Source organism: Rhinopithecus bieti, unplaced genomic scaffold (genome assembly GCF_001698545.2).
Source record: "Rhinopithecus bieti isolate Rb0 unplaced genomic scaffold, ASM169854v2 scaffold_33652, whole genome shotgun sequence".
NCBI classification, from domain to species: domain Eukaryota; kingdom Metazoa; phylum Chordata; class Mammalia; order Primates; family Cercopithecidae; genus Rhinopithecus; species Rhinopithecus bieti.
The window spans coordinates 3,357,641-3,377,852 of NW_016814761.1; the positions used below are offsets into that span (position 1 = coordinate 3,357,641).

General features: G+C 48.1%; 2 protein-coding genes across 7 annotated transcripts in view; one reads left to right on the forward strand and one right to left on the reverse strand.

Moving 5' to 3' along the window:
• PLA2G2C (phospholipase A2 group IIC) overlaps window positions 1–20,212 on the reverse strand; it is a 49,890-nt gene that overhangs the window by 18,162 nt on the left and 11,516 nt on the right. For 3 of the 6 annotated variants that reach the window (XR_001881504.1, XM_017852169.1, XM_017852174.1), the window contains exon 1: window positions 8,910–8,976. The exons of 1 other annotated variant lie outside the window; for it this stretch is intronic. The gene's annotated coding sequence lies outside the window, so the exon portion shown is untranslated. Of the gene's footprint in view, window positions 1–8,909; window positions 8,977–9,001; window positions 9,055–9,337; window positions 9,436–20,212 lie in introns of those variants that run through there. 2 more of the 6 variants (XM_017852172.1, XM_017852170.1) reach the window with 2 other exon arrangements.
• On the forward strand, window positions 9,057–19,466 carry UBXN10 (UBX domain protein 10). Its single transcript, XM_017852168.1, has 2 exons — window positions 9,057–9,131; window positions 13,948–19,466. The coding sequence occupies exon 2, from the start codon at window positions 13,963–13,965 to the stop codon at window positions 14,797–14,799; it is 837 nt and encodes a 278-aa protein (XP_017707657.1). The 5' UTR covers window positions 9,057–9,131; window positions 13,948–13,962; the 3' UTR covers window positions 14,800–19,466.

Genomic DNA, 20,212 nt, shown 5'->3' on the forward strand with positions numbered 1-20,212 from the left:
GCACTATTCACAATAGCAAAGACTTGGAATCAACCCAAATGTCCATCTGTGACAGACTGGATTAAGAAAATGTGGCACATATACACCATGGAATACTATGCAGCCATAAAAAAGGATGAGTTTGCGTCCTTTGTAGGGACATGGATGCAGCTGGAAACCATCATTCTTAGCAAACTATCACAAGAACAGAAAACCAAACACCGCATGTTCTCACTCATAGGTGGGAACGGAACAATGAGATCACTTGGACTCGGGAAGGGGAACATCACACACTGGGGCCTATCATGGGGAGGGGGGAGGGGGGAGGGATTGCATTGGGAGTTATACATGATATAAATGATGAATTGATGGGTGCTGACGAGTTGATGGGTGCAGCACACCAACATGGCACAAGTATTATGTAACAAACCTGCACGTTATGCACATGTACCCTAGAACTTAAAGTATAATAAAAAATAATAATAATAATAATAATTTCAAGCCTTTATTTTAAGGGCTTCACAGGTATTACATGGTTTAACCCTTACAACTCCTTCTGAGGTTCTGTTATCATTTTGAAGATAGGTAAACTGAGACCCAGAGAGGTTGAACAAATTCCTCACGATCACATAGCCGTCTCCTTCACAGACCCATTGTGGGACCTGCTGGAATAATGAAAGTAAAACCATTTTGTACTATCAAAGGCAGTCACAGGTAGACACAGAATTCATATTCCAATCAGTATGGGTAATGATACCCATATGAGAACAGTGGAGGAGAATGTGGGTTGCAGCCCTGCCATGGAACTGCCAGGGATCAGTCTTGGTAGCCCCCATCATCAATCAGGCTACATCTGGTAATGTCAGGACTTGGAGTGTGAAACAATAGCTCGGTTGAGCCTAGAGAATTTGGCAGGTGCAGAGCTTGGGCTAGATTTACACCTGGTGGCAAAGCTTCCCGGGAAAACTTCAAAATGACCATCCTGCTGCAGATCCCTGGGAGAGTTAATCAGGGTGTCTTTGCTATCTTCCCCCTTTGGCAACATTCTGGTGGATGCTGCGAGGCCCGGCCCTGACCAGGCCTGGTCCCAGCCAACCTTCACTTCAACTGCTGTGCAGGATGTTTTTTAATTAGGTTCTGTCTCTACAGGCTTGCTTCCTTTTTCTCTTTTGAGTCTAAAAAAATAATCATGTGCAGGTTTAGCCCAGGAAAAACGGGCTTGCTCTTTTGAATGAGCAGGTGATGACACTTCAGAGAGACACAGACAGGGACCTGGGTGCATTACTGGTCATGAAATCCGATAGACTCTTATTAAGCACCAACTATGAGCTCTTCTAATGAGAACATTCTGACCCAAGGAAGGCTGCCAAGCTGGCTGGAGCGACCAAATAGGTAAACAGAGACCAAATATAGCTTACCCAAAGCCCCATATGGGCAGCAATTCTGCTTGGTTCTCCATTAGTTCCCAAATGCTTCACACAGTCCTGGTAGGCCCCCTCTTCAGGGCTAGGGTACCAGCTGCTGCTGACGCTCTCCCTCACTGGGAACCACCCTTTGCTGCAGGTACCGCGTGGCCCACGGTTATGGCCCCTCCCAGGGAAGACAGAATAAGGAGTCTCTAGCCAATCCCTGGTTGGGGTGATAGTTTAAAGGGCCATCCCTTGCCTTTTTCAGGATAGCTCTGAAAGGCGGTCCCAGCCCCAGAGCTCCCTGTGGCCTCAGCAACTGCCTGTGTGTGTCAACTTCTCCCACTATGTCAGTTTCTGTGTGTGTGTGTGTTAGCTTGTCCCTCTGTGTCATCTTCTCCCTCTATATCAGTTTCTGTGTGTGTGTGTGTGTGTGTGCTAGCTTGTCCCTCTGAGTCAGCTTCTCCCTTTATGTTGGCCTCTGTGTGTGTGTGCGCCAACTTCTCCCTTGTGTGTCAGCTTCTCCCTGTATGTCAGCTTCTCCCTCTGTGTCAGCTTCTCCCTCTATGTCAGTTTCTCTGTGTGTGCGTGTGTGTTAGCTTGTCCCTCTGTGTCAGCTTCTCCCTCTGTGTTGGCTTCTCTGTGTCAGCTTCTCCCTCTATGTCAGTTTGTGTGTGTGTGTTAGCTTGTCCCTCTGTGTGTGTCAGCTTTCTTCCCTCTATGCTTTGAACTTTCTCTTGGTGTGTGTTAAGCTTTACCCTTCTGGTTCAACCTTTTCCCTTGTGTGTCAGCTTCTCCCTCCTATTGTCAGCTTCTCTTCCTGTTGTAATTCGCTTCTCCCTTCTTGTATGTTCAAACCTTCTCCCTCTGCTGTCAGCTCTGTGTGTTGAGCTTCTCCCTCTTGTCAGCTTCTCCCTTGTGTGCAGGCTTTCCCTCTGTGCCAGCTCCTCCATTGTGTGTCAGCTTCTCCCTCTGTTCCAGCTTCTCCCTTTTGTGTTAGCTTCTCCCTCTGTGTCAGCTTATCCCTTGCATGTCAGCTTCTCCTTCTCCCCATTCTTCCCTTGCTCACTTCCCGACAGCTGTATCTCCTGGAACCTCCCAGCAACATACTTTTTTGTGTCAGAGTCTGTTTCTAGGGAGCTCAGTCTGCATCCATGTGGAGTGAGGAGCACTGCTCCAGTGGTTATATAAATAAATGCCTCTGAGCTCAGAGGAAGGAGCAGTGAACTCTCTTGAGAAGGTCACAGAAATCTTCCCAGGAGAGGTGGTATTTGAGAAGGCCTAAATTCCCCTTAAGTTTATGCTCTGCTCCTGTTTACTCCTCACTACAACCCTACCAGGCGGGTTCTATCACATTCACATTTGACAGAGGAGGAGACCAAGTCTCAGAGAGCAAAGTAACCTGAAAAAATCTACACATCTACGAAGTGTGCCAGGACTTAAACTCTGGTCCCTTTCTCCAAATCCAGTGCTCTTCCTCCTTGCCAGTCTCTCTGCCTAGACCTCTCATTTGTGTGGCATTTTGAAGGTCTGAGGGCATTTTCATGCACTGACCTTCACAGCTATGACTCAGGCATGGTTCTCTCCATTTGATGAGTCATTTGGGGCTGCCTAGAACTGTGCTGAAGCTAAAGTAAGAGCACAGGACCAGAGGGCCAGAGGTTTGATGAGAGGCAAGAATGTAGAAAGCATGGCATTGCCTCTCACGCCAGCCCCTAGGGCAGCAGCCAGTAAGTTGCAGGGTCCTTAGGAGCCACCATCTGTGTCATTTGCTGGACCCATCAATTCAGCTTTTATCAACAGTGATGAAACACTGGTTGGCTTTCCTCCCCATAGAGAAAACAAGGTGGATGGAGCCTGCAAGCTCATTAAGGACAGAGGTCATGTCTGTTTTGTTCACCTCTTTACCCCTAGTGCCTTCTTAGCACAGTGCCTGGCACGAACTAATACTACTGACGATGATGGCTAACGTATATATCACACTTATGCTATGCCTTGCAGGGGTTCTGAGCACTTTGCATATATTTACTCACTAAATCTTCACATCTCCCAGCTAGATAAGTGCCATTATTACCCTCGTTTTGCAGATAAGGAAACTAGGCATGGAGAGACGGGCAGTAAATAAATATTTGAGGCATGAAAGAATGAGAGAATGAGTGATAAGAATCTTATCATACTACAAGTTACAGAAATAAAAACAATAACTGCAATCCCTCGAGTACCAACAGGAGGCTAAGCACAGGATGTGAATTAGGATTCTCCTTGAATCCTTTTGAATCCTGCCGATGAGACATATACAATTAATTCCAGTTTACCAATAAGGGTAACTGAAGCTGGCACAGGTCAGGTGATTTGACCTGCAAACTGACGGGTCGCGGACTTAACCCCAGGTGTGTCTGACTCCAAAGCTGGCACTCCTAATCCTTGAAAGCTCTCCTGCTTCCATGTCTGACCAAAACACCACCGAGAAGACAAAACCCAAAACAACCCAAGCAGTGAAGCAAGTATCACAACACTCAGACTCTTATTTTAGATGTAATTCCAACAGGCTGCTCAGCTTCATTTATCAGGCCCAGCAGCCGGACAGGAATGGAGTTAGAGCAGCTTCTCTTAATAGGAAGGTAAGAGAGGGGTGATTAAAGCGATAATCAAAGAAGCCTAGGAGCCTGGGCCAATGTGTGTTGGGGCAGCTGACTCCATCCACATCAAACTAGTGCACCTGGAGCACAATTATTGACTGCGAGTTGCCAAGGAAAGGTGGCATTGTGCAAGAGACTGCAAGGGTGGAGAGCAACGAACTCAGGAGCCTATGTCAAAGAAAGGGGTTGGAGCTGTTCCGCCACTTCCTGACAGATTTAAACTACCTGAGCCTCAGCTTCCTCCACTACAGAGGTGCAGACAGTGATTCTGGCCCCCCACAGAATGCCGGCAAGATTCCACAGGCTCTTGAAGGTGAAAACACTTGGTCAACAGTAGCCAAGGTGAGTTACAGTGTTTGATGTGTTCTGCTTAACAAGACTGGAAAGTAGGCTATACATTTTTGGATATTTTCCAACAAAACGGGGAAAATAATAAAAAACTGCGGTACAGTCATGCACCATATAATGACATTTTGGTCCAATGACAGGCCACACATACGACGGTGGTCCCATAAGATTATAAGGTAGCTGCCCTATATGGGCATACACTTTTTTATATTTTATGCCATATTTTAAATCGTACCTTTTCTATGTTTAGATCTGTTTGGATACACAAATATGTACTATTGTGTTATAACTGCCATTGTGTTACAGTATTTAGAACAGTAACATGCTGTACAGGTTTGTGGCCTAGAAGCAACAGGCTATACCATATAACCTAGGTGTGGTAGGCTAGACCATCTAGGTTTGGGTAAGCACATTCCAAGATGTTTGCACAATGACAAAATTGCCTAGCAATGAAGTTCTCAGCAAGTATCCCCATTGTTAAGTGACCCATGACTGTACTTCAAGGGTTAAGTTTCATCATCCAGAAACTTCCTTCTTGCAGATCCCCTCGGGAAGCTGATCACAGGAGCCATGACTAACTGCCAGCCTCTTGGCCTTGCTACTAGAATATCCACCTGGTTCACCTTCTGCTTAAAGGTTACCCATGATCTCAATCCACACGTCTAATGAGACCAAGGACAGACAGAGCAGGACACTGGCTATCGACTCTGAAATCTAGAAGTCACTAATTCAAAATGGGGCCAACCACTCTGTGAGGACAAGCTGCTAAGAAACTGGGGCTCCCACCTTCAGCCAGCCCCTGGGGAGGTCATTTGAACTCCAAGCCAAATATGGTTGGGGAGGATACCAATTAGCAGCTTGCTGGATCACTCAGTGGAAACGCTAGCCTTGGAATCAGCACCAACATCATCATTGCTGAGTACCTATCACAAAGGAAGCACTGTGTGGGCAAAGCAGGGGATTCTGAGACAGGCAAGTTCCTGCCTTCAAGGAGCTCATAACCTACTGAAGGAGATGTACACTGTAAGTGAAGATGATGTGATGAGAGTTAGCCCTCACTAAGCCCTTGGCACGTGTGTTTTCTCATTTTAGCCGCACAACAATCCTGTGCTTATTATCTCCATTCTGGAGATGTGGAAACTGGCTTCCAGCGAAGGTGGATCATTTACCTAACATCTTCAGCTGGCAAGTGGTGGAGCCAGGATTCAGACTCAAGCTTTGACATCAGAGGCCATCCCTGCGGTCCCTACAATCAGTGCAATGGACAGTACAGATAAGGGCTATGGGGGAACATGGAGGTGAGGAGCTTGAGGGTGGGACTCTGGGGTCCAGGGTGGGCTTTGGAAACAGCTGGATGTGGGTTGTAAAAGTGCTCTGCTGCTCATTCACCAGGGGGAACGCTGAGGCTCCATTGTTTTCTAAACCAAAGGAGGGCTATGATGCCTCCATGAAGGAGCACTGTGAAGATGAAAGGAGCCGACTCAGGGAGGGTGCACAGCGCCATCTTGGGCATGTTCCACTGGACCAGAGAGAGCACATGAGCTTTTGTGGGAAGGCTGTGGTCAGGAAAGGGCTTCACAGAAGAGATGGCTTTTAAGATGGGCCTTGGAGGATCAGTCAGTTTGGCTTAACTTCAAGGAAGGGAGCAGGGTGGGGTAGACATGAGCAAAGACACTGGAGATGAAAAAGCTGGGGCCCATCTGGGGAGCAAGCTGGCTGCAGCCCAGGGAGAGAGCTGGAGAGTAGATCGGGACATGGCTGGAAAGGAAGGTGAGTCTACATTTCAGCTGGCAGGGCAATGACCTCTGCCCATGTTTACTGAGATCCACTCTGGATATGTGCCAGACACCAGGCATTATGGGGTCCATCCTTTGAAGATATCCTCTTTATAGAAGGTCGGGGACAAAGGCAGCAGAGGCACAGCAATGGACTGGCGCCTTCCTTTCCTCCTCTCCTGCCTCCCCGTGGGGCTGTGCATTACACAACACTAGAGAGCAAAAGGCACGTACTGCTGACATTAACTGCACGTACTGCTGACATTAAACAGACCGCCATTTCACTGTGCACTGGCAAAGGCACGCGCACGCACACACGCACACACACACAAGGTGAGAAGCCAATTTGATTCTCCAAAGGATTGCATAATTCTTAGGTAATTTTAAAATAGCTGATGAAGAATCCACTTTAATCTTTTTTGGGTGGGCGCTGAAGGGCTGAAGAGCATCGCTAAGACACTTTTGACAGAATCATTAACAAGAAATAAGCCGCCAGCACTCAGTTGCAAAACCAGCAGCTCCTAAAACCACCATCTTTTACACATTCTGAGGGCCACAGAAGCTTCCTGGATGACCAGAGTGTGTGAGGGGGCAACCCAAACGAGAGGCCCGGCCTAGCCCAGGCCCTCCCCAGCAACTCCCACGGGTCACAGCCTTCCCTTCTGAGATGAGCAGAAACACCACCACTGAAACGATCTTCTTTCACGGCCCCCAAAGAACTGCCTTGTCTGTGCTAATCACTTGGCACCTAATCGTGTCCAGCCTGTGCCTGCTATTCTACCCTGGGCTCAAATTGTATTGAAAATAATCTGATTTGTAACTCTTCATCAGCGTCAAAAGCATTCTCTCAACCAGATTGTGAACGTCTTGAAAGACGGTTAGAATTGTGCTCCTGTCGCAATCCTGTGTCCACATGTCCAGGACAGACCAGATAGCAAATATTTTGCCACATGCTAGATAATGAATCTATCGTTCTTTTTTTCTTTGTTTTTGGAGAGATAGGGCCTCACCATGTTGCCCATGGCTGGTCTCAAACTCCTGGCTTCAAGTGATCCTCCCACCTCGGTCTATCAAAGCGCTGGGATTACAGACGTGAGCCACCATGCTTGGCCTGAATCTATGGTTCGTGCATGTCTACTAACATTATCTTCTAATGATACTGTCAATAAATTATTAATCTGCATATCCCATGAGTCTAGAACAGAGCTTGGCAGACAATAGTCCAGTTAAGACTTCTTTGGAAGAAATCTTAATTCCGCCTTGGAAGAAAGACTTCATCCATGAGGTTGGGACCTGAAGGGTGAACAGGAATTAGGCAGATGAGGGAGGGTCGGGAGGAATCTTCTAGGGTCAGAGGGAGTGTGAGGGTGTGTATGTGTGTGGCTGTGTGGTCAGAAATGGGCTTCCAAGCACCCACGGGGGAGCAATTCACCTTGGAGAGAATCAGAAGACATTAGAACTGGAGGAAGGGAGAAAAACAAGGAAGCGTAGGCAGGCAAGTTTGCAGGCCTGATGGCAGAAGGCTGAGGAAGTTTCCATCTGATGGCTTCTATTTTTTCTCTTAAGAGGGCAGTAAAGGTATCTTCTTAGAGGGAGGAGGGAGGGAGGGAGGTGGGAGAGGGAAAGGTGGGAGGTTTCGGGAGCAAAACGATGTTTTGAAATAGCTATTGAGAAGAAAGCAGAGGCTGGGTGAGGTGGCTCATGTCTGTAATCCCAGCACTTTGGGAGGCTGAGGCGGGAGGATCACTTGAGCCCAAGACTTCGAGACCAACCTTAGCCGCATGACAGAACCCTATTCTACAAAAAATAATAAAAATTAGCCAGGCATGGTGATGCACGCCTGTAGTCCCAGCTACAAGGCAGGCTGAGCTGGGGAGGTCCAGGCTGCAGTGAGCTGTGATTGCACCACTGCACTCCAGCCTGGGTGATGGGGCAAGACCCTGTCTCCCCTTCAAAAAACAAAAAAAGGAAGAAAGAAGAAAGGAGGGAGAGAGAACCCAGTGGTCGGTCGGGGATGGAAGTACAGGGCTGAGGGTCTAATTGAGGTTAGAGACCTCGTGTTTGTTACACCAAGGTGTGTGGCTGGCCAAGACTTCTTCAGTACCCGTGTGTAGGCGGACTGATTTGGCTTGGGGTTTCATCAGATGGAAGGAGAGCAGGACTCGGGCAGGGAGGATCCTTTTAAGAATGCCGAGGGATGGGCCAGGATAGGGAAGAAGCAGGTTGATAGCGAGGGGGAAAGCAGAGACAGCAATGGACAGGAAGCCCAAAGATGGTGAAAAACAGATACAGCAGAAGTGACTCAAGTGGCTGGAAGTGGAAGAGATTGTGGCTGGGGACATCAAAGGAGGTGCAGATGCTGTTGATAAGGTTCCCAGTGTGGCCCGGAGTGATGTGAAAATGAGGAGGTCAGGGATCTGGCGCTGAAAGGGCTGTACTGAGGATGGGGACCCTGCTCCCCGCAACTCAGATACCCTAAAAGCATCCACTCAGTCTGGGGTTCCGAGAATCCATCAGTCCCACAGCCTCATTTTAAAACCAGGGACACTGAGAGGGTCAGGACCTGACCCAAGGTGAGAAACGGGGTTTGAGACTAGTGGTGCTGCTCCCCGCGCCTCCACGCCCCGGCTAGGGCTCTCCTTCTCCCAGACACTCTCCCCAGCGAGAAACAGAGGCAGGTGATGCTAGGAAGAGGAGGAGAGAAGGAGGCCGCAGGTCCCCGTCTCCTCCAGACCAGGCAATACGGCTGGTAATCCACCGACCTGGAGCTCATGGCCTCCGCCCTCCGGGCCCAGCGGCCCCCACCGACCCCCACCGACCCCACCCGACCGCACCCGACCCGACTCGACCTCACCCGACCCAGGCCGGTTCCGGTCACGGCGGAAGCACGTGGCCCCCCACCCCGCGTCGTTGCCCGGGAGACCAGGGCTGTTTACCAGCGGGACCGAGCCGGGCGCAGGCGGCGGATGGAGCGGAACGGCTAGGTGAGCGCGGCTGCCAGACCCCGAGGTCTGCCCTTGGCCTCCGCCGGGCCTGGAAGGGGCTGGGGGAAGCCAGTCCCCGAGCCCCTAGCACGTCACCCTTGAGGGCCTCCCCAGCCCCAGCCCCAGGGACGCGAACCCGGGGAGACAGGCGAGGGACCTGGAGAAAAGTCTGGTCCCGAGGCAAAGCAAGCCTGGTCAGAGCTCACCTTTACCAAAGGGACCTATGCAACCGCTGGGCCATGCCCTCCAGGCTGGGATGTAGCGATGGGGGCACAGACCCAGGGAGAGAAAAGGACGTCCCAGTCTCTGGCAGGGCAGAGACCGGAACCAGATGGACCCTCCCCCAGTCCTGTGCTCTTTCACTGAAGTCAATTCTCACTTTCTAAATGCTCTTTCTCGCCCCTCCCCCAGATCCCTCCTCCACCCCTTAAGCCTGTTGCCTTCTAGGACGCTGGAACTTGGACATAATTGAGTTATCCCCACCACTTCCCTGCCCTTCTGTCTCTGGAATCATCCCTAATTCTGTTTCCAAACATTTGATCACTTGGTGGCTTGTGGTTCAGTGTGGCACTCTGCATAGGACAGTGTATTCTAATCACTAGTTTGGGGCAGAACTGGGAATGGTACCAGAGTTTTTTCATTCTCAGGCCAACCACCATCTCCTGTTGGTTCTTCAGAGCATTTTTATCCTGAAAGCCTAGTGGGGGTGTGGGTTGGGGGTGGGGAGTGGCAACGGATAGGATTAACTGATACAGTTTTAAAAGACCAATTCAAATGTATGTATCTTGGTATATACCAGCAGATGGTATGTAGGTGGTTATATTTTACTGCATATACTGTAGGCTTAGATTTGGGTTGTGAGTGAAATAGGGTGGTCTGACCCTGTGGTGGGTGGTGGGCACCCTTAGAAAGCAGGAGCCCTGCTTTAGCTTCCCCCATCCACATTTCCTTCTTTCCAGTTGATTTGGTGATGAATCTTAAGGAATGGGCACCTGCCCTTCTGGCAACTTCTTGGAAACAGTTGGCAGTGTTTGCTTCCTGACTCCTAGCAGGACTCTGGGGCGCAGCTATTGTGTTTAAGTAAACAGGCCACTCGCCTATTCAGCTTGGCAGCTTGGTAGATGCCTACGCCTAGATCTTGTCAAATCAGTTTGTGGTTGAGCAGCTGCCAGGCCTAGAGGTGGTGAAATGAACTGAGCAGGGATAATGATGGCTGCTGCTAGGAGCCTTCCTGGACTGAGGGCGGCGGGCAGAGTTCGGGACCCGAGGTGTGAATATAAAGGCACAGTTGGCCCAGATCCCCAAACACCTGTTTCCCCCACTGCCCCATCCCTATGTGATGGATGCTGGGGAGAGCTGGTGTTCCCTCCGTGTAACAGATGGTCCCTGTGCTCGGGAGGAGGCAGTGGGTTATGAAAGCAGGTTGGATATAATGGTTTTACCTGAAGGAGGTGTTAGTCTCTAAATAACCATGAGTGGGCTCCTAGGAATTAGTCATAATTGAGGTTTTTCTCTGAGATAGCTCACAGTCATGTTATCTTATGACCAGGGTGTCTTGAATATGACACCCCCTGAACATGGATAATTATATAGAACCAAAAGGTATAGAAAGTGCATGCACATACTCAAGTTCTACTGTTAAAAATAATCCCACAGAGAGCCTGTGAGAACACATGACTCTCCTCATCAAAGTTGTTAAGGAAGAGGTTTCTAAGTTACCAAACTCACTGACAGCTAAACCTTCCTGAGGCATGTGTGGGTGTTGGAAGCCAAGCCTGTGATAATTCTGTAGAAGCTGTGGCAAATTAATAGCCATTCCACAAGTGGGGAGGGTGGGCCGAGAGGGGCGTGGGTTTGCCTGTGGAGCTTATCTTTGGCAGAACAGTTGGACAGTTATGACCTTCTCCTGCCATCTTGAGTGAAAGTGCAGAGCTGCTAATTGCCAGAGAAAGACTTGAGAATGAGACTAAAGGGGGAAAAACACATTCTTCACAGTTGATCAGAAAATAGATGAAATTAACAAGGAGATGGGCAGTCTTTTTTGATGCCAAAACTTTGCTAAGGAGAAGGCTCCTGAGCTACTAGCAGCCAGACTGGGTGTGAAAGACGAGGGAGAAGTGGAAAATGGGGAGTGGAGGGAGACTCAGGCTGTGAGTAGAATGCAGCTGACATAGAGGCCTTTAAAAGAGGGTAGCTTTGGCCGGGCGCGGTGGCTGTGGCTCAAATGCCTGTATATCCCAGCACTTTGGCCGAGGTGGGCGGATCATCAAGGTTCAGATATAGATCGATGACCATCCTGGCTAACACTGGTGAAACCCCGTCTCTTACTAAAAAGTACAAAAACTTAAGCCGGATGCGAGGTGGCGGGAGCCTGTAGTCGCCAGCTACTCGGGGGCCTGAGGCAGGAGAATGGCCGTGAAACCCTGGGAGGCGGAGCTTGCAGTGAGCTGAGATCCCACCACTGCACTCCAGCTTTGGGTCGACAGAGCGAACTCCGTCTCAAAAAAAAATAAAAAAAAAAAAAAAAAAAAAAAGGAGGGTAGCTTTGTCCCAGATTTTGAATTGAGCAGGACATCAGGAAGATGCAGGGATACTGTGTTTTGTTTGGTCCTGGTTTGAGTGGAGAGGAAGCAGATACTCCCTAAAATTAGGCAGCAGTGGTTACATGCACGGAATGGTAAGATTAGAATACATACCTTGAGAGGATCAGATTATGTTGAAGATTTTGTGATGAAAGGAATGAATTTGCAGAAAGTACTCATTCTACGGGAAGTGAATTTGAGGTAAGTAAAATGTGGAATTAGAAGAGAAGTGATCAACTCAGGATTTTTTTTCACATGTTTTTGAGGCAACTGCATAGGTGGTAGCTCATTGCAATCCACCTCCCTGCATTTCTGTGCAGTGGACAGGGCAGGCATGAGTTTCAGGACTCACCCAGCTGGTTGACTAGGAGTAGAATCACCGAGGACACAAGGGGAAAAGTTCTAGAGCAAAACAAGGAAGGCTTTTGAACTTAGCACACAGAAAGCACTAAACAGACAACCCAAAGCAAACAACAACAAAAACCCTTAACGTTTAATTAAGTTTCTACCATGCAGTAAGCCTGGTGCTTCCCGCCTTACCTACATTATTTCATGTTATTATCCTCATGTTACAGACAAAAAGACGGATGTTCTGAGGTATTTAAGTAATACCTCTAAGATCATTTAGCTAATTTGATAGATGAGGAAAGTTTTGTGCCAGAAAGGTAGAGTGATTGCCCCTTGATCAGGTAGCTAGCCAGTGACAGAGAAGCTGAAATTGAACCCACACCTTGTGACACCCGGTCCTCTGTCCTTTGCTCCCAAATACGCTGTTTCTTGGGGATCATGAATCACTGGAAAGTCACCAGAAGGTCTTTAGAAGGCTAGGAGAGGTCAGGTTCACTTGTGAGCAGAAAAGTCAGGAGTCACAGTGGTGGTCAGGACTCAGAGGGAGGCAGGGAACCCAACAAGATGTCTGCAATGTTTAGGGAAAGATGGAACTGGAGATTGGGAGGAGGAGGTGCTGGTAGTAGTGTTAGTGAAGTGGCCACCAAGATGGCAATGAAAGAGGAGGTGTCGTGGTTTAGCAATTCCGGGTCTGCACAGAGAAATGTTCACGCCTCCCACCATGCTTCAGTTCATTGCTTCTGGCAGATTTAACCAGCACTCACGTAGACTCTTGGTGGGAGATCCAGATACAGAGGCCCCAGGGTGCTTATCAGGTAGCTGGGAAGACAGAAGTCTGAACAGCTCGGGAGGCTGAGGCACAAGAATTGCTTGAACCTGGGAGGCGGAGATTGCAATGAGCTGAGATTGTGCCACTGCATTGCAGCCTGAGTGATGGAGTGAGACTCTGTCTCAAAAAAAAAAGAAAGAAAGAAAGAAGAAAGAAAAGAAAGAAAGAGAGAGAGAGAGAGAGAGAGAAAGAAAGAAAGAAAGAAAGAAAGAAAGAAAGAAAGAAAGAAAGAAAGAAAGAAAGAAAGAAAGAAAGAAAGAAAGGGAAAGAAAGAAATGTGAGCAGCTAGCAGACATACAGAATGTGATGTGCTGGGCTCAGGAAGCAGCTTGTATGGGTACAGAGGACACAGGACCGGGTGTCACAAGACCTGGGTCCTATCTCCTGCTCTGCCACCAGCTGGCTGTGTGACCATCAGGAAATCACTCTACCTTTCTGGCTCACACATCTGTAGAATTAGCATATGCCCAGAGTTGCTATAGGACGGGGACCAACAAATGATGGCCCACAGCCCAAATCCGGCCTGTCACCTATTTTGTGTGGCTCATGAACTTAGAATAGCTTTCACATTTTAAAATCATTGAAGAAGAATCAAAAGAGCATATTTTGTGACACATGAAAATTATCTGAAATTCAAATTTCAGAGTCCAAAATGAAGTTTTATTGAAACACAGCAGGTTTTCTGGTTTTTACCAGAAACTTCCCCCCTCCTAAAAGAGTAAGAATTAGTCCCCCCACCTTAATCACACTCAGGTGCAATACTTTTTATTTTCTTGATAGCAGTTGTTACTCTTTGAAAATGCCTATTTACTTGTGGGTTTTAACCCCTGTCTTTCCTCACTATAATGATTTACATTGCAAGGACTTCGTTTCGCTGATGTCTCCCAAGTGCCTAAAATAAATGAATGCATGCCTGAATGAATAAATTGCAGCTGGTGCCCCTTTCTAGATGCCAGAAATTTGTGCTTATTCTGGGCACTCAGGGAGGGAATGGCTTGGATCTAGGAGTCCCAGGAAGTTTAACCCACGGTCTCCTGTTTTTTTCCTGCTTCCTTAGGGGTCTGGAGAAGCAATGGCCACAGAAGCCCCTGTGAATATAGCACTACCTGAGTGTAGCACTGTTGTCAGCACAGCAGTTGACGACCTCATTTGGCAGCCAAACTCACTAAATATGCACATGATAAGGCCCAAGTCCGCCAAGGGACGGACAAGACCGAGTCTGCAAAAATCCCAGGGCGCGGAGGTGTGCGCTCATCATATACCATCTCCGCCTCCAGCCATTCCCTATGAGTCGCCAAACAGCCAAAAACCAGGAGCCTGTGCACCCAAATCTCCAAACCAGGGAGCTTCTGATGAGATCCCTGAGCTGCTGCAGCAAGTTCCCATTGGAGCTTCCTCTTCTCTCAATAAGTATCCAGTCCTTCCTTCTATCAACAGAAAGAACCCGGAGGAGGAGGCTGTGGAAAGCGTCGCCAAAAAGGCCAGCTCACTGCAACTGAGCAGTATCCAGGCTCTTTACCAAGAGGAGACCTGCAGCATGAAGACAAGTGAACAAGATTCCAGAGCTCAAGCTTTTGCCATGGAGAGGAAATTCATCGTCCGAACCAAGAAACAGGGCTCTTCCAGGGCTGGAAACCTGGAGGAACCATCGGATCAAGAACCAAGGTTGCTGCTTGCTGTCAGATCACCAACAGGCCAAAGGTTTGTACGCCATTTCCGGCCAACTGATGATTTGCAAACCATTGTTGCTGTGGCCGAACAGAAAAACAAAACCTCCTACCGACACTGCAGCATTGAAACAATGGAGGTGCCCAGGAGGCGATTTTCTGACCTCACCAAATCTCTACAAGAGTGCCGAATCCCCCACAAGTCTGTGCTGGGCATCTCACTGGAAGATGGGGAAGGGTAGCCCTGAGTCTACAGCCACCCAGCTGAGGTCCTGGGTCTCTGAGCAAAGGAGCATGCTTGGGCGTCGTGGCCTCCCAGGCAGCCTGTTTCAAGTGCCATGTGGACCTGGTGCAACTGGGAAGCGTGGGACTCTCGTTTCCACTGCGTGTCCTCTGAAGCAGTGAAATCTGTGCCTGCGCCAAGTGCGCTGAGAAGGCTCCCTTCCAGCTGTTCCATTCTCTCCGCCATCAGCATAACTGGCAAGTTACCAAGGCTGTTCCTGAAACAGTGGTGATCACGACTTCTCCTTTCCAGAGTTTTGGGTCCTTCTAAACTAATGGTCCTTTTGGAACACCAGCTTGCCTTTACAGTGAACTCTGATTCTCTTGAAGCCAATGCTTTCCTTTCTGTATTTGATGCAGGATTAAACATTTCCCAGAGTGGATTCTAGTCTGGTAAATAACCAGGGTGTAGGAACTATCTAACTGGCATTTGTGTTTCTTGCAAGTATTTTAAAGAAACAGGCTGTTGACCCCGTCTTTGGAAGTAGCCCTTGGCCATGCATGGCTAGTTTCTTAGGGATTTATTATTTGTATGAGGTGGCATCGAAGGGAAGAATGGGTTTTCTTCCCCCAAAACATCAGCTTTTCTAAAATAGTTCTAGAGCTTGAAAGTAAGTTGCTTCCGTGAGCATGGATTACCCAGTAGCTACTTTTTAATAGAGACTGACTAGGTTTACAACTTCTGGTAGCTACTTTGTGGGCTGAATTCTTCCAAAACAGAAAAAGCCAGTGCAATCTGATTTCTTTTGCTTTTGTCAGTAATGGAATCTTTTGTTTTTAAAATGTACAAACCTCTAAGTCTAAACGGGTTTGTACTGATGACTTCCTTGGCTTATCTGGGGTTGGAGCAGTTGTTTTCTTCCCCAGTTTCAGTGTGTTGCCCACTTCAAACATGGAGTGTCCTTTGGAGCTGTGACAGAGGTGCCTGTTCTGACTTAGAACCTCTGGAGGAGGAGGGGTGTGCCTTGGTCTGGTGTTACTTTGCTGTGCCTGTACTGAAAGACCATGTGCCCCAAACATCTGGTTGGCCGGCATGAAGTACATCAGCCTGTCTTAGCCTGAGCTGCTTTGAAGACCATGGGGTCTTGTGTTTCCAACTTTGAAGTGATGATGTGGACGATTTGCCAATGTTCTCTTCTATTGCAAGTTCAGCCAGACTCCATGACTCATCTGATCCCTTTTATGGCCAAATCATCCTTCAGAGTAGGGAACACTCAGACGTTCTGGGCATGTTGTTCCCCCAGAGCTTGGTCATCACAAAGCCCTGAGTTCTGGTGTGTGCCCCCGCCTCCTGGGTATACAGAGAGAAGGCAGGAATCAGGAGTTCCAGAAGCATATAAATGTGGCTACCCCAGCAACAAGCGCATCCTGTGCTCAGATAAGGTGCATGGTTGGGAGTGTTTTTGTTGCGTACTGAGGCTTAGCAGTGGAGATGGGCGCCACTGCCATTTGCTCAGAAGAAGGCTGGCCTTGTCCTAACTGTATCCCACACCACCCAGATCACTCTAGAATAGGTTATTTCTGAATGTTTTACAGAATTTCTTAATACCATCCTGGTTTGGTCAGCCATTCCTTTGATTGGAAAGGTCAGCTGGGGCCAGTGGTGCCTCAGGCAGGCCCACACAACTGGCCACCTCTTCCCGTTAATGACCACAGCAGAGGGAACTTGAGCCCAGAACCTAAAAGTACAGGAATTTCACTTCCCACCAGGACTCGGGCATGTAACTCTACGTCTGATCTAGGAGGCTGGGGGAAGAGCCTCCCATAAAATCACACCTACTCTGTGGTAAGAATAAAATGCCACCCACCTGGGACTTGGTAATTTCTCCAGACAGGAAAGCTTTAGAAAACTTGAGTGAAATGGAGCAAGCTTAAAGGAGTTAGAATCTTCTACGCTTAGGATTTGCTGCTGCTGCTGGTGAGCTTAGAATTTGGGGGTTGGGAAAAAGTGGAAGGTATAAGCATAGAAATATTTTAGGATATGTGAATAAAGCTAGACTCAAACCATCATAATAAACTTTTTTTCTTTTGGACAAAAGATGATGTTACTAACAATAAAAACCAACTTGTGTGAAACTGAGTCAGTGGAGAAGTGCATCTCGTATTTTAACCTAAGACTTCACCTCCCACACACGACTGGACAGAGGGGTGTGTTAGCCTGATCTTCAGTTTTCTCATTGGGAAAGCACTTGTTCCACTGTTAGAACCATGTCCTCCTCCCTGGACACTTCCGATGCCCACTGCAGAAGCTCCGGGGCTCCTGTTCTCAGCTTCTGTCACAGCACTTAGCTTGTCTGGATAAGAGTCACCTGAATTTTTCCTAAACATCATTCCAAGTACTCTGATTTTGAGGGTTGGCAAGAACAAACTAAATCAGCATTCAGAGTTCCTGATGGCTCCTCATGTGGCACTGCAGCTGAGGCCCCCTGTCCTCAGTGGGCTCAACTGGCCTAGCACACTCCCCTTGGTGGCTTTGGGTGGGTCAGCCTTGCCCCATTTGGGGTCACAGACCTCAGTTATTCATTTAACCAATGGTCATTGAGGGCTTACCCGGTGCCACACTTCAAGACAAGCATGGGTGTCCTGGCAAGAAAGTGTTGGCAAGAAAATACGAACCCACCATTGAACTCTCAACTCAAACCTTACTGAAGTCAGTGGCTATAGCTTTATGTGCAAAGGACCCCAGAGTGAGGATCCCACATTGTTGCTACTGGGTCTTCTCCCCACCTTCTGGAGATGCTAAGAAAACCCTTCCCCACCTTTCCTAGTGATGGAGTAGGAACTTTGCATAGGACAAACCTTCACGATAGGTTACTCCCGTATATTCCCGATAAAGTCCAATAGGTAAATTAGTCTTGGCAGCAGAAGGAACAGCAGGAGAAGTAAGTGATTCATCATCTAGAATTCAGAAAATTTGCACGAACAGATGGCAGGTGGTTATAACACAACAGTTCTTGCCCTGAGAGTATCTGGGGACCCAGCCAACAGCCGTCAAGCCAGGGCAGTCCTGTGGAAGAGATGGCTTGTGAACATGACTGTGGACCCAGAGTCACCCCAGAGCTCCCATATAAAATGCTTCACAGGCAGAGAAACTGAGAGCAGCCTTGGGGCATTCATTCCAATTAATAACCTTAAAGACTACAGCCAGATCCACCCGCGTTACAAAAGCATGCATTCGAGGAACTAAACTTTGCTTTTGTTCATGCTCTTATCTGCCATTTTAAATGGGGTTCTAATGTCAAATAAAGCCACTCTGCCTCTTGGGACAAAGATGTTTATCTTCACATAGTTTTTAAAATAAAGTCCTCATAATAAGTTCGGATGAAAGAGCCTTTTACATGGTAAGAGGATCTACTTTTCTACCTTTTAAATGGAATAATGAAGACAGCTATATTATTTTGCTTTAGCATTAGTTTAGAAGTCATTCTGAGAATTAAGCAGGAATATCTGTTTTCTTCGTCCATTAAGGCAGCACCCCATAATGAAGTTGAAAGTTCACGAGCCTATTGACTCTCATCCAGAAACCAGAACCAACCAAACCCCACCATGTAACAGAGAAGACCCAAGGTCACTTCGGAGGAGTTAGCAATCAAAGGAGAACAGACTTTTGGTGACTCAGTTACCAACACACAAGACAGCAACTCATAAAACTAAAATTGGGTGTTTTATTTTTTGTCTACACGGGTGGCGTGCCACTTTCCTTTCCTGATTAGGGAAGCTTCTCCCAGCCCTTTCTGACGTTCATCTGTGTGCCTTTACATTCAAACAGTTTAGGAAGCAGCAGCCCTCCTAACAGTCGACGCGGAAGCACAAATCTCTGGAGGTATTTTTGGACACACTTAAATCCTATCCCAAGAGGCTGAACGACTGTGGTGACAAATGCCCACGGGTAAAACTGAGCAAGCCTCATTCAGACTGTCCTGCTCAGAGATGCCCTCTGGCTGCCGTGTTGAGGGTCTGGGGTGGAAGATGGAAGACCAAGCGCTGGAGATATGAAGGTGACCCAGCGAGAGGTGATGGTGGCTCGGGCCAGGGTGGTAGCCAGAGATGTCATGAGAGATGGACAGATTCTGGACATATAATCAATTTTCTTAAGGAAAAAAAAAAAAGGAGAACAGTTTGACAAGTTGGAATTTACCCAAGTGGACTTAGCTTGACCAATATCGCCAACATGGATTGTTTCTGCAAAAACAAACAAGCAAAGAAACACCACTGCAGCAAAGCACATGGCAGGCAGGGGAAGACACTGACCAGCAGGAACATTCACATCAAGGAAATGCATGAGTGTTTTTGGACAAAGTGTACAGAGAAAATCAAAGCTATTCATTGTTTTAATTAAGAGATAAAAGTAAGATCACTGTTTCACTTAATGTTTAGATATAAGTTAAAAGTATCATCTAACTCTGGGGTAGGATATGATTGCTGACCAAGGTTACTTAATAAGAAATCCCTTGTTCTAGTTAAATACATTGTTTATCTCTGTCTCCTGTCCTTCATCCCTCCCTTTTTTGCCACCCTTCCCTCCGTTTATTCCAATCCAGCCGCTGACTGGCGATGCATTTCTTCTTGGGAGGGCAAACAAAGCCATCATTCTGGGGCTTAAATAATAAAGCTCCTAGGTTCATAGTTTTCATGCCCACCTCGTGTTTATATGAGGGGATCTGTGCAGTGGGGCCTTGGTCCTTGGTCCCTTTCGTGACTGCCTAAGAGCTGCGTCTCTCTGACATTTGTTCTCTTTGATGGGAGAGGTAGGTGTCCTGGGTCTACTCTGGCTGGTGAGCACCTCCAGCAGACAGCCTGAGTCTGCTCTAGCTTTAGCCACTGTTAACAAGAATCGCCAGCCACCTGCAGATCAACCCTGGGAGAATGGTGGGGGCTCCCACCCTGCCAGCTGGGACGTATTGTCTGGAAACTGCTGCCCCCCCCCCCACCACCACCTGCATACAATACTGGGATCCTGACGATACCAGCCTAGACCAGACATAAGCATACTAGGTCCTGAAGACTCTGGATCTGGACTCTTGGCCACTCCGTAGAGGATTTCCCCAGCCCAGGCCTGGACCTCAGTTCGCAGTTTTCCTTCCTTTTTTTTTTTTTTTTTTTGAGACGGAGTCTCGCTCTGTCGCCCAGGCTGGAGTGCAGTGGCCGGATCTCAGCTCACTGCAAGCTCCGCCTCCTGGGTTTACGCCATTCTCCTGCCTCAGCCTCCCGAGTAGCTGGGACTACAGGCGCCCGCCACGTCGCCCGGCTAGTTTTTTGTATTTTTTAGTAGAGACGGGGTTTCACCGTGTTCCTTCCTTTTTTTTTTTTTTCCTTTTTTTTTTTGAGACTGACTCTCACTCTGTCACCCAGGCTGGAGGGCAGTGGCGGGAT